The sequence below is a fragment of the Schistocerca gregaria genome, chromosome 9 (assembly GCF_023897955.1).
Source record: "Schistocerca gregaria isolate iqSchGreg1 chromosome 9, iqSchGreg1.2, whole genome shotgun sequence".
Classification (NCBI taxonomy): domain Eukaryota; kingdom Metazoa; phylum Arthropoda; class Insecta; order Orthoptera; family Acrididae; genus Schistocerca; species Schistocerca gregaria.
In genome coordinates this window covers 127,319,023-127,333,692 of record NC_064928.1, presented here as the reverse complement: position 1 = coordinate 127,333,692, position 14,670 = coordinate 127,319,023, and the positions used below count along the sequence as shown (strand labels likewise).

The 14,670-nt window shown below is 45.7% G+C and overlaps 1 protein-coding gene across 1 annotated transcript in view; it reads right to left on the bottom strand.

The window, feature by feature from the left end:
- LOC126291462 (uncharacterized) overlaps positions 1-4,313 on the bottom strand; it is a 119,059-nt gene extending 114,746 nt beyond the window's left edge. The window contains exon 1 of the mRNA XM_049984974.1: positions 4,168-4,313. Coding sequence (XP_049840931.1) covers positions 4,168-4,313 — 146 coding nt within the window. The remainder of the gene's footprint in view (positions 1-4,167) is intronic.
- Positions 4,314-14,670: the final 10,357 nt, after the last annotated feature.

Below are 14,670 nucleotides of genomic sequence, written 5' to 3'. Positions count from 1 at the left end.
CGGGGCATCAGAACAGCGTTTCACCAGGCAACGCTGGTCAACTGCTGTTTGGGTATGAGAAACCGATTGGAAACTTTCCTCATGTCAGCACTTTGTAGGTGTCACCACCAGCCCCAACCTTGTGTGAATGCTCTGAAAAGCTAATCATTTGCATATCACAGCATCTTCTTCTTGTCGGTTAAATTTCGCGTCTCTAGCACGTCATCTTCGCGGTGTAGCAATTTTAATAGCCAGCAGTGTCTGTCACGAATACGGCTAGTAATAATGAAGTAATAAATTGAAACACAATGCTTCATGCGGCAGCATAACTATATGAAATGACATGTCATGTGGGTGGGTAAATCCGATAGCCTGTTGCAAGTCTTTTGAGGTGACGCCACTTCGGCAACTTGTGAGTCGATGAGGATGAAATGATGACAATGATTAGGACAACACAAACAACTAATCCCTGAGCGGAGAAACTCTCCAAACCAGCCGGGAATCGAACCCGGTCGCCCTGGCAAGACAAGCCGGCGCGCAGTCCACTCAGCTACGTTGGAGGACAGCTTAACTGTATAAACGGCGAAAATGCAGTGAGCGATGAAGTTTTTCCCTTTTGTCATTGTGTGGTTCGTCATCGAGAAAAAGCTTCGTCGAGGTTTCAAATATTGTGTAAAGTTTGTTCCAGGTCACTAATCGTTCTTATTCTTGAATAGTGGATCAGTGAAGTACGGGTATTTGCACGCCATGTGCTTCACTGTTTTTTCAGCGCTACCAGCACCCCTTTGATAGGTACGTGGTACTTACCCCCACCGCTACCCTTTCTGGACAGTAATTGATATGTACACCAAGTTTGGTTGAAATTGGTCTGGTGTTTTAGATGACGTGGAACATGCATACTTACAACCTTACATATAGAGTCATTCAGTTTCTACTACGTGCTAGGACCAGTGCCTTCAGATATCACATGCAAGATTTGTACATTCTCTCACTTGATAAGCACAAACGATTGGCCCTATAGAAAAAAAACGAAGAGGACCTTTTTGAAGAAAATTTAATGCACTTAAATTTAGTGCTGGGAACGTTTTCACTAGAAGTTGTAGTTTCTGAATTATTCAAGAAAACTTACAAAGGTGACCTTGAGACGCATTTTTCTTCAATGACTCAAAATCTGTGGCCTCCAGTGAAAATGTTTCTCACTACAAAATTGACTACATTAAATTTCCTGCAAGGAAGACCTTTTCACTTTCCGCGCTTAGCGAGATAGAGAATATGGCGTTCAACTTGCATGGAACCTATCGACAGGGGCAGCTAAATCACCCTGGGTATACATATACCCGTTTTTACAACATGAATGGGTTATCACAACAATAGACCCCTACTAATCTAGCCATTCGTTGCACATATGGGTGCGAGATCAGAGAAGATTCCGGATTATTAGGAGTGTGTGAAATTTAGTTTAAGCACATAGACACTACAGTTTTATTAAATCCAAAGATAGAGTCATTTTCGTAGCAAACGAGTTCATTACGGTGCTCATGCACAGTAGTGTCATTCACTATGAAACATGACCCGAATTTTTAGCTGTCACAATGATAGTAAGTGATGCCGGCACACAACTGCTTTACAAGAATTAAAGCAGTTTCCGTGTATCTGGTTGTTTTATAATGTACTGCAGGAAAATATCTACAGCTTCAGCACCGGAATTGTGAGAAATATTCATGCTCTCTCCTCATATTTCCGTTCCTTCATCACTTCCATCATTACTTTTCTGCACAATTATCCTGATTTCAAAAGGTTCAAATGGCTCTGAGCACTATGGAACTTAACTTCTGAGGTCATCAGTCGCCTAGAACTTAGAACTACTTAAATTTAACTAACCTAAGGACATCACACACATCCATGGCCGAGGCAGGATTGGAACCTGCGACTGTAGCGGTCGCGTGGTTCCAGACTGGAGCTCCTAGAACCACACGGCCACTCTGGCCGGCTCTTCTGATTTCTTTATGTGTATATATCACAATTTTCCTCACTCAGCCATTCAGCAACATTTTCTGAAGAATACTCAGTATAATGTCGTTTATTGAAACTGAACTACACTCGTCGAACAATCACTATACACACACAAAGAAAACAAATAACATGTAGATGACCATTCATCAAGAGCGTCGGTGAGGTCCGTCAGAGCTGGTCCTAGCTTGGCGAGGTACTGGCTGTACTGCTTTTTTTTATTGTTATTTTCAAACCTGTTTACAGGCAGGCCAGCAGCAGCATACTACGCCGCTCTTCGGCCGCAGAGAAACATACAAGATACAAATGATGACAATGTGAGAGAAAAAATACGGTGGACATGTAAACGGAGACCAACACTTTTTAAAATACATGGAGCCGTTCACGGGCGTAGAGTTCAAGATAAAAGTTGTTCAGACACTTGGACACAGACATAGACGAGAATTGTCACACATGAACGTTGGTGCACAAAACGAATTACACTGAACCACTGAAACACAAAACGACGGCACACACAGAAACACAAGGCATCGATTTCCGGCGCGCGAATGTTCACTAACTGTGTACGAGTCCAGGGACCTGCCAAGAGGAGGAGGGGGGGAGTGGTGGAAGAGGGAGAGGGAGAATGAGAGAGGAGAAACGATGCCATGGGCAGCGGAGACAAGGGGAAGGGACAACAGAGGGGGGAGCCTGGGGGGTGAGGGGTGGAGGAATGGGACGGGGGAAAAGGAAAGAGAAGGGAAGGAGGGTGCCAAAGTAGAGGATATAGGAAGTGGGGGTGGGGAGGATCAAAGTTGATAGGAGGGGTAGATGGAGGTTAGGAGGACATCATCAGGGAGGGGGAGCTGGCGGAAGCCACCTTGAAAGAGGGTAAGGAGGGTGGAGAGATGGAGACCGGGTGGGACGTGGGAATACAGGTGCGGCAGCGGGCGGGGGTGGGAGAGGATGGGCGAGACAAGCGGGTGGGGAGGGTCGAGTTTGCGGGAGGTGTACAGGATCCGTATCCTTTCAAGGAAAAGGAGGAGGTGGGGGGAAGGAATGAGATCGTACAGGATCCACGTGGGGAGGGGAGATGGATGTGATAGGTGGGCAGAGAGCATGGCGTTCAAGGATTTGAAGCGATTTATAAAAGGTAGGAGGGGGGGGGGGTGGAGATCGAGGCCGGATTGGCGTAGCAAAGGATAGAGCGGATAAGGGATTTATATGTGTGGAGGATGGTAGAGGGGCCCAGACCCCACGTACGGCCCGAAAGGAGCTTGAGGAGACCGAGTCGGGAGTGTGCCTTGGATTGTCCGGAGATGGGGGATCCAGGAGAGGCGACGGTCGAGAGTGACGCCAAGGGACTTGAGGGTGGGAGTGAGGGCGATAGGACGGCCATAGATGGTGAGATAGAAATCAAGGCGGCGGAAGGAAGGGGTGGTTTTGCCTACAATGATCGCCTGGGTTTTGGAGGGATTGACCTTGAGCAGCCACTGGTTGCACCAAGCGGTGAACAGGTCAAGATGGGATTGGAGAAGGTGTTGGGAGCGCTGCAGGGTGGGGGCAAGGGGAAGGAAGGCGGTGTCATCGGCAAACTGGAGAAGGTGGACGGGGGGTGACGGCTTCGGCATGTCCGCCGGCTGTACTGCTGCTGCGCTGGCCTTATAAAGCCGGCGGAGGTGGGCGGAGTACTCCATCTTTCCTTGTGTCTGTGAGGCGACCTCTGCAGGAAAAGGTTCGCATTAGAGTCTAGCAAGTGCTGTTTGTTTTGAAGAATTGTTTTCCTCTTGGTTGCGCCTGCAAGTGCTTGTATATGTCATATGGTACACAGGGGTGAATTGAGTGTAGTCTGCCTGGCAGGGGCCGTCTGTGGCAGACGTAACATATTCTTCATCAGTTTCTCCTCTTCCTGGAAGGAGCATTATTGTTTAACGTTGTAATTAACTAGCATTATTGTTGCACAGCGTAGTTCAATGTTGTGCGAGTCAATTTTGCTTGAATGGCTAGATGTTCCACTACTGAGTGTCGGATTGTATTATAATTACTGTTTTTATAGTTTGTAGTTCATCTTCATGCCTGTCCCGCCCAGGCAGTCTCGTTAGCACCCACTAATGGTTGGTTATGGGGCGCGGTCGGCGCTCTGAGCCTTCCCGGGGCAGCGAGTGACGGCAGCAGGGAGTCTCAAGGGGTGATCAGTACTCAACCCGGAGCCTTTGACTGACCGGCGGGCGAGCTGGACAGAGCGGCCGTGCTCGGGGTCCGAGCGGGACCTGGCCGTGGACGGAATGCGGCGGCAGCGAGGGCCGGCCGGCAGGAGTCGCCTTGCGGACGAGAGGGCTGCTCATGGTGCCGTCAGTGCCGTCCACCTGTCTGTGGAGCACTCGGAGGCAGTCAGCTGCTGGACAGGTAAGGACCAATATTACGTGTTCTATGTCCCGTCGGTATGGAGTAGGAGCACAAGTTCGAAATGTTTCAAGGAGAAGGGACGATATCGGCCGTACCCTTTCAAAGGAACCATCCTGGAATTTGACAAACTGCCTATTGGCTTCTCCATCGGTTTCTTGGGCCGAAGTTCATCTAATGATTTTAGTGACGTTTCGCCAGCACGGGTGGCTGGCATTGTCAAAGCTTCACCCTCCATTGCCGCTGGTGAACTGGAGCTGAGCTCGCGGCCGCAGACTGTATGTACCTGGCGCCCCAACGTCCGAGGGCTTCTCCGCGTCTCATTTCCGGGGCGGTTCTCCTCTTGCTACCTGCGACGGTCGTTCGCTGCAGTATGGGAAGCCAGGATCCGTTTACCTTAAGGCTTTCCTCTTTCTTGTTGAAATTGTTCGCGTGTTTTTGTATTTCTACAGCTTCTCTGAACAAGCGCGTGTGATAGTGTTTCTCTACAGCCAGAATTTCCTAGTCGGCAAATTTTATTACGTGGTCGGTCTCACTCAGTGCGTGCTCTGCCACGGCCGATTTCTCCGCCTGCCCCAACCTGCAATGTCGCTTATGTTCTTTGATCTTGGTGTTGACTGATCGTCCAGTCATTCCGACATAAACTTTTCCGCGTGTGCATGGTATACGGTATATTCCCTTTTCTCCTTTGCCTATCAATCAACACCAGGATCAAAGAACATAAGCGACATTGCAGGTTAGGGCAGGTGCAGAAATCGGCCGTGGCAGAGCACGCACTGAGTGAGACCGACCACGTAATAAAATTCGCCGACACGGAAGTTCTGGCTGTAGAGAAACACTATCACACGCGCTTGTTCAGAGAAGCTGTAGAAATACACAAACACGTGCAGCGCGCTAGGTACATACAGTCTGCGGCCGCGAGCTCGGCTCCAGTACACCACCGGCAATGGAGGGTGAAGCTTTGACAATGCCAGCCACCCGTGCTGGCGAAACGTCAGAAAAATCATTAGATGAACGTCGGCCGAAGAACCCGAGACAGAAGCCAATAGGCAGTTTGTCAAGAAGTGGCCACGTATCATGGAATTTGTCTGGAGCGATTTAGGGAAACCACGAAAACCTAAATCGGGATCTGCGACTCCATCTCTAAACAGGATTGATATGAATAGTTTGCAAGTAATGATAGAAGAGATCGCTGTAATAAAAAGAAGTCGGCGTAGTAAATAGTAATGTTACCGACAGTATTGAAAGCATTGGTAAGAAAGGGAACGTAAATGAACGCGTCAGAAAGAAACTGGGAGCCGACAAGTTCTTTTTGTTGTTTGTTTGTTTTACACATAATAAGATAATAAGAGCCGCACATCGTTCAGTATTAGTCGGTATTTAACGAAAGCAGTTACTTTTGATGCAAGAAGAGATTACATGCAGTAACATAAGAAAATAAATAATTATTACTCCTGTTATTTTGTACTCAATAGATGATCATGGTGATCAAAGGCAAGGGCTTCCTGTTATTGTTGATAAGTGCGAAAGTTGTTTATGAATGTTCATATAATCTCAACGACTTACTGAAGCGATGTTTGATAGGTTTTAGGTTGTATTCATTTTTAATTTACCTTCTTTTAGGAAATTGCGTTCTCTAGCGGTATGTCATGATTTTTATTGTTACACATCAGCATTTTTCGAATAAAACCTTAGTTAAACATTGACAGTTACAGTTTCATTAGCAAACAGCAGGTTAACTGTCTACAACAAAAATTTTCCATAGGTTACACCTATATACATCGAAGCGCCAAATAAACTGTTATAGGCGTGCGTATTCAAATAGAGAGGTATATAAACAGGCAGAATACGGCGCTGCGGTCAGCAACGACTATACAAGTGAGTAAGTGACCGACCCAACTGTTAGATCGGTCACTCCTACTACTATGTTATCAAGATTTAAGTGAGTCTGAAAGTGGTATTGTACTCGCACGAGCGATGGGACACAGCATCTCCAAGGTAGCGATGAAGCGAAGATTTTCCTGTACGACCTTTTCATGAGTGTACCGTAAATATCAGGAATCCATTAAAACATCAAATCTGCGACATCGCTGCCGTCGGAAAAAGATTCGGCAAGAACGGGACCAACGACGACTGAAGAGAATCGTTCAACGTGACAAAACTGCAAATATTCCGCGAACTGCCTCAGATTTCAGTGCTGTCCAATCAACAACTGTCAGCGTGTGAACCATCCACTGAATCATCGATGTGGGCTTTCGGAGGCGAAGGTCCACTCGTGCCCTCCCGATGACTGCACGGCACAGAGTTTACTCCTCGGCTGGGCCATCAACACCGACAGTGGACTGTTGATGACTGGAAACATGTTGGCTGGTCGGACGAGTTTTAGCTTTAAATTGTATCAAGCGGATGGACGTGTACAGGTATGGAGACGACCTCATCTATCCATGGACCATGCGTGTCAGGAGGGGGCTGCTCAAGCTGGTGGAGGCTCTGTAATGGTATGGTACGTGTGCAGTTAGAATGATATCGAGCCCATGATACATATAGTTACGACTCTGAGAGGTGACACATCCTGTCTTAATCACCTGCATCTATGCATACCCATTGTGAATTCCGACGGACTTGGACAATTCCAGCAGAACAATGCGACACACCATTCGTCCCATTCGTTCAGAACTGCTACAGAGTGGCACCACGAACATTCCTCTGAGTTTAAACACTTTCTGCTCCTCAGACGTCATTGAGCAGATTTTGGATGTCGTGCAATGTGCTGTTCAGAAGAGGTCTACATCCCTTTTACGGATTTATGGACAGCCCTGCACGATTCATGGTTTGAGTTCCCTCCAGCATTACTTCAGACATTAGTGGAGTCCATGCCACGTCGTGTTACAGTTCGCGGGGGCCCTACTCGATATTAGGCCGATGTACCTGTTTTTGTGTGGCTCTTCGGTGTATATTCTCATTCAGTTTCTAGGCGGTTCACAGCTTCCGGTTCCGAGAAGAATGTAGTAAGACACTGATAGCATATGCAAACAAAGCGATCGATAACACGTAACGCCTGACTGGCATGTAGCATTCCTAACGTATAGGCAACACCGTTACTATCTGATCCAAGCATACTAGGAAAACTACAGTAGTGTACCCTTACTTATGATATTCTTCTGTAGTCTCGGTAATTTTATGACTCTAGTTGTGAATAATTACTCACAAGAAGCGAATACTTTTAATAAGCACTATCTAGTTGCACAAAAAAGTAAGATTAAATGTTTCATCTACACTCCGGTGTGTCAGACCCACCATACTTGCTCCGGACACTGCGAGAGGGCTGTACAAGCAATGATCACACGCACGGCACAGCGGACACACCAGGAACCGCGGTGTTGGCCGTCGAATGGCGCTAGCTGCGCAGCATTTGTGCACCGCCGGCGTCAGTGTCAGCCAGTTTGCCGTGGCATACGGAGCTCCATCGTAGTCTTTAACACTGGTAGCATGCCGCGACAGCGTGGACGTGAACCGTATGTGCAATTGACGTACTTTGAGCGAGGGCGTATAGTGGGCATGCGGGAGGCCGGGTGGACGTACCGCCGAATTGCTCAACACGTGGGGCGTGAGGTCTCCACAGTACATCGATGTTGTCGCCAGTGGTCGGCGGAAGGTGCACGTGCCCGTCGACCTGGGACCGGACCGCAGCGACGCACGGATGCACGCCAAGACCGTAGGATCCTACGCAGTGCCGTAGGGGACCGCACCGCCACTTCCCAGCAAATTAGGGACACTGTTGCTCCTTGGGTATCGGCGAGGACCATTCGCAACCGTCTCCATGAAGCTGGGCTACGGTCCCGCACACCGTTAGGCCGTCTTCCGCTCACGCCCCAACATCGTGCAGCCCGCCTCCAGTGGTGTCGCGACAGGCGTGAATGGAGGGACGAATGGTGACGTGTCGTCTTCAGCGATGAGAGTCGCTTCTGCCTTGGTACCAATGATGGTCATATGCGTGTTTGGCACCGTGCAAGTGACCGCCACAATCAGGACTGCATACGACCGAGGCACACAGGGCCAACACCCGGCATCATAGTGTGGGGAGCGATCTCCTACACTGGCCGTACACCCCTGGTGATCGTCGAGGGGACACTGAATAGTGCACGGTACATCCAAACCGTCATCGAACCCATCGTTCTACCATTCCTAGACCGGCAAGGGAACGCTGTTCCAACAGGACAATTCACGTCAGCATGTATCCCGTGCCACCCAAGGTGCTCTAGAAGGTGTAAGTCAACTACCTTGGCCAGCAAGATCTCCGGATCTGTCCCTCATTGAGCATGTTTGGGACTGGATGAAGCGTCGTCTCACGCGGTGTGCACGTCCAGCACGAACGCTGGTCCAACTGAGGCGCCAGGTGGAAATGGCATGGCAAGCCGTTCCACAGGACTACATGCAGCATCTCTACGATCGTCTCCATGGGAGAATAGCAGCCTGCATTGCTGCGAAAGGTGGTTATACACTGTACTAGTGCCGACATTGTGCATGCTCTGTTGCCTGTGTCTATGTGCCTGTGGTTCTGTAAGTGTGATCATGTGATGTATCTGACCCCAGGAATGTGTCAATAAAGTTTCCCCTTCCTGGGACAATGAATTCACGGTGTTCTTATTTCAATTTCCAGGAGTGTACATCCTCGTCTACATGACTACTCTGCAATTTACATTTATGTGCTTGGCAGAGGGTTCATTGAACCACAATCATACTATCTCTCTACCATTCCACTCTCTAACAGCGCGCGGGAAAAACGAACACTTCAACCTTTCTGTTCGAGCTCTGATTTCTCTTATTTTATTTTGATGATCATTCTTACCTATGTAGGTTGGTCTCAACAAAATATTTACGCATTCGGAAAAGAAAGTTGGTGACTGAAATTTCGTAAAAAGATCTTGCCGCGATGAAAAACGTCTTTGCTGTAATGACTTCCATCCCAATTCGCTTATCATATCTGCCACACTCTCTCCCCTATTACGTGATAATACAAAACGAGCTGCCCTTTTTTGCACCCTTTCGATGTCCTCCGTCAATCCCACCTAGTAAGGATCCCACACCGCGCAGCAATATTCTAACAGAGGACGAACGAGTGTAGTGTAAGCTGTCTCTTTAGTGGACTTGTTGCATCTTCTAAGTGTCCTGCCAATGAAACCCAACCTTTGCTTGCCTTCCCCACAATATTATCAATGTGGTCTTTCCAACTGAAGTTGTTTGTAATTTTAACACCCAGGTACGTAGTTGAATTGACAGCCTCGAGAATTGAACTATTTATCGATTAATCGAATTCCAAAGGATTTCTTTTTGAACTCATGTGGATCACCTCACACTTTTCGTTATTTAGCGTCAACTGCCACCTGCCATACCGTACAGCAATCTTTTCTAAATTGCTTTGCAACTGGTACTGGTCTTCGGATGACATTACTAGACGGTAAATTACAGCATCATCTGCGAACAGCCTAAGAGAACTGCTCAGATTGTTACCCAGGTCATTTATATAGATCAGGAACAGCAGAGGTCTCAGGACGCTTCCCTGGGGAACACCTGTTATCACTTCAGTTTTACTCGATGATTTGCCGTCTATTACTACGAACTGCGACCTTCCTGACAGGAGATCATGAATCCAGTCGCACAACTGAGACGATACCCCGTAGGCCCGCATCTTGATTAGAAGTCGCTTGTGAGGAACGGTGTCAAAAGCTTTCCGGAAATCTAGAAATACGGAATCAACTTGAGATCTCCTGTCGATAGCGGCCATTACTTCGTGTGAATAAAGAGCTAGCTGCGTTGCACAAGAGCGATGTTTTCTGAAGCCTTGCTGATTACGTATCAATAGATCGTTTCCTTCGAGGTGATTCATAATGTTTGAATACAGTATATGCTCCAAAACCCTACTGCAAACCGACGCCAATGATATAGGTCTGTAGTTCAATGGATTACTCCTACTACCCTTCTTAAACACTGGTGGGACCTGCGCAATTTTTCAATCTGTAGTTACAGATCTATCGGTGAGCGAGCAGTTGTATATGAGTGCTAAGTAGGGAGCTACTGTACCAGCGTTATCTGAAAGGAACCTAATCGGTATACAGTCTGGACCTGAAGACTTGCCCGTATCAAGCGATTTGAGTTGCTTCGCAACCCCTAAGGTATCTACTTCTAAGAAACTCATGCTAGCAGATGTTCGTGTTTCAAATTCTGGAATATTCCATTCGTCTTCCCTGGTGAAGGAATTTCCGAAAACTGCGTTCAATAACTCCGCTTTAGCGGCACAGTCGTCGGTAACAGTACCATCGGCACTGCGCAGCGAAGGTATTGACTGCGTCTTGCCGCTTGTGTACTTTACATACGACTAGAATTTCTTCGGATTTTCTATCAAATTTGGAGACAATGTTTCGTTGTGGAACCTATTAAAGGCATCTCGCATCGAAGTCCGTGCCAAATTTCGCGTGTCTGTAAATTTTAGACAATCTTAGGGATTTCGCGTTCTTCTGAACTTGGCATGCTTTTTCCGTTGCCTGTTTTGTGTAGCACTGGGGATCCGTTCCATCTCTTACCAATTTATGAGGTATGAATCTCTCAATTGCTGTTGCTAATATATCTTTGAATTTGAACCACATCTCGTCTACATTTGCATAGTCAGTTCGGAAGGAATGGAGATTGTCTTTTAGGAAGGCTTCTAGTGACACTTTATCCGCTTTTTTAAATAAAATTATTTTGCGTTTGTTTCTGATGGATTTGGAAGAAATGGTATTGAGCCTAGCTACAACGACCTTGTGATCACTAATCCCTGTATCAGTGATAATGCTCTCTATCAGCTCTAGATTGTTTGTGGCTAAGAGGTCAAGTGTGTTTTCCGCAACCATTTACAATTTACGTGGGTTCGTGGACTAACTGCTCGAAATAATTTTCGGAGAAAGCATTTAGGACAATCTCGGAAGATGTTTTCTGCCTACCACTGGTTCTGAACAAGTATTTTTGCCAACATATCGAGGGAAGGTTGAAGTCCCCACCAACTATAACCGTGTGAGTGGGGTATTTATTTGCTACGAGACTCAAACTTTCTCTGAACTGTTCCGCAACTGTATCATCGGAGTCTAGGGGTCGGTAGATGGAGCCAATTATTAACTTAGTTCGGCTGTTAAGTATAACCTCCACCCATACCAATTCGCACGGAGTATCTACTTCGACTTCACTACAAGATAAACCACTACTGACAGACACAAACACTCCGCCAGCAGTTCTGCCTAATCTATCTTTCCTGAACACCGTCTGAGACTTCGTAAAAATTTCTGCAGAACTTATTTCAGGCTTTGCCAGCTTTCTGTACCTATAACGATATCAGCTTCTGTGCTACACTTGAATTACAGCAGAATATTTTAAAAATGTCATTCCATAAGATGTTAAGAACTGTAAATTGCACCAGCATCCTTCAATGAAGAATTATAAAAAAGCTAAAAAGTAAAGGCTTATAGCCTGCCACACACTCAGCACATCGAAGCTACGATTCCAAAAGGGTTAATCAACTGAGAATGCTATTTACGCGTTCACCCAGCAAATATTACAAGCCTTAAATAATAAAGCTTCGGCACCTGGTAGTTTTTTTGACTTTTTCAAGGCGTCTGATTATGTAGATCATGTTACACTCGTGTAAAAAGGTGATATTTATGGAACTGACGGCTTTCCACACAACTAGTTTGAGCCATACTTGACAAATAGAATGCACGGAGTTGTGCTGAATAACAATGTTGGGAATGTAGAACAATGTGATGACTGGGCAGATGTCGCGTCAGTAGTCCTACAGGGTTCAAAGTTAGATCCTTTTCCTTATATGCGCGAATGACCTACTACCTAAAATTCAGTAACCAGAATTGATGCTTTTTGCAGGCGATACTACTATTATAATAAATCCCATTGCAGAGAAAGAAATAGAAGAGTATGTTAATGATGTTTTGCGAAGAATGAATTGCTTCTCTGAAAAAAGACTAACCCTAAATTTTGAGGAAACACTCTATATTAAAATTGTACAAGAAACGGAGTCATGCAAACAATCAGATTAGCACATGAATAGAAAGTAAACAGTGTAGAATTCTCCAAATTTTTAGCTGTACATATTGATGAAAACTTGAATTAGAAAAAGCATATTACTGAGCATCTCACAGAATTAAGTTATGCTACTTATGCTCTTTGTATAGTTTCTAGTCTTGGAAACACGCGAATCAGCCAGCTGATATATTTTGCATACTTTCACTTACGAAATAATTCTCTGGGATAAATATTGAGGAAGCAGTAACGGACACAAAAGAAAAATTCGGAGTAGGAATTAAAATCCATGGAGAAGAAATAAAAACTTCGAGGTTCGCCGATGACTTTGTAATTCTGTCACAGAGAGCAATGGACCTGGAAGAGCAGCTGAAGGGAATGGACAGTGTTTTGAAAGGACGATATAAGATGAACATCAACAAAAGCAAAACGACGATAACGGAGTGTACTCGAATTAAATCGGGTGATGTTGCGGGAATTAGATTAGGAAATGAGAGGCTTAAAGTAGTACATAAGTTTTGCTATTTGGGGTGCAAAATAACTGATAATGTTCGAAGTAGAGAGGATATAAAATTAAGACTGGCAATGGCAAGGAAAGCATTTCTGAAGAAGAGAAATTAGTTAACATCGATTATAGATTTAAGTGTCAGGTAGTCGTTTCTGAAAATATTTGTATGGAGTGTAGCCATGTATGGAAGAGAAACATGGACAATAAATAGTCTGGACAAGAAGAGAATAGAAGCATTCGAACTGTGGTGCTACTGAAGAATGCTGAAGATTGGATGGGCAGATCAAATAACTAATGAGGAGGTATCGAACAGAATTGGGGAGGAATTTGTGGCACAACTTGATTAGAAGAAGGGATCGGTTGGTAGGACATGTTCTGAGGATTCAAGGGATCACCAATTTAGTATTGGAGGGCAACGTGGAGGATAAAAATCGTAGAGAGAGACCAAGAGATGAATACACTAAGCTGATTCAGAAGGATGTAGGCTGCAGTAGGTACTGGCAGATGAAGAAGCTTGCACAGGATAGAATAGCATGGAGAACTGAATCAAACCAATCTCTGTACTGAAGACCAGAACAACAACAACTCACCATTTAAAAATAAAGTACTGATAGTGTAAAAACAAGCAGTAAGAATAATATGTATTGTCCATCTGCGGTCGTCAGAGTTGGGCATTTTAACTGCGCCATCACAATACATATATTTCTTAATGAAATTCGTCACTAGCAATACATCACAATTTGAGAAGGTCAGTGATATCCGTACCTTACAAGGAAGAGGGAAAAATGACCATTATTCTTGTGTTGGCTCCTGTGGAAGTCAGCACCGACACAAATAAGCAAGGAGAAAGTTGTGGTGGTAGGTGGCAGGAATCCAAATTGACCTCTACATTAAATGTGGATATTTGAAACTTATCCAGCTTCTTGTGCCTCCTACGTGCAAGTATTTTTATACACCATTACTACTCTCAGAACAGAGGCTAAGTATCGCCAACCTGTTACTCAGTACTGACGCTCACGAAGTCTACGACCGAACTGCAGCCAACCGGCGATGGGCGGCTGGTTATGTCAGCGCTGAACTCTGTCTTCCTGGAGGCGTGGGTGGCGCAGCTCGCTCTTCCGTAGGCGCGCGGGTCAGCGCCTTCTTTGTGCCGTTTCGCGGCGCTGCGGTGGTCGGTGAAGTGGATGCTTTAGGACTGCACAATTGTTACCAATTATTAAAGCTGAAAGTGGTTCAGAAAGGAACTCACTATGCACCAACAAAGTTTTTGATCATTTGCTGAACAGCATAAAACGTCTGATGGGTGCAAAGATACTATTAAATCTAACCTAAAACCATTTTTTGTGGACATCTTCTGTTCCATGGACAAATTTCTATTTAAAAAATTGAGATCCAGAATAAGTAGACATTCATGTTAATTAAACCAGAGAGTTATGTTGGGTTGGCAGAACAGCCAACACCGTGTTACGAGAGGAAGCCGAAATGCATGCGTTTTAGCTCAAGCAAGCTGGCGTGAGGAGGGAGGGGCTACACTGACGTGAGGTCTGGAACATGACAAGGAATTAGAATTCAGAAAGCGGACATCATTAGTTTTATACTCAACTTTAATCCATTAATGATGAACGTCGCTCTTAGAGGTACATATTCACAATATCAATACCAATAGTGACTGAATATGGCGCCTTGCTAGGTCGTAGTAAATAACGTAGCTGAAAGCTATGCTA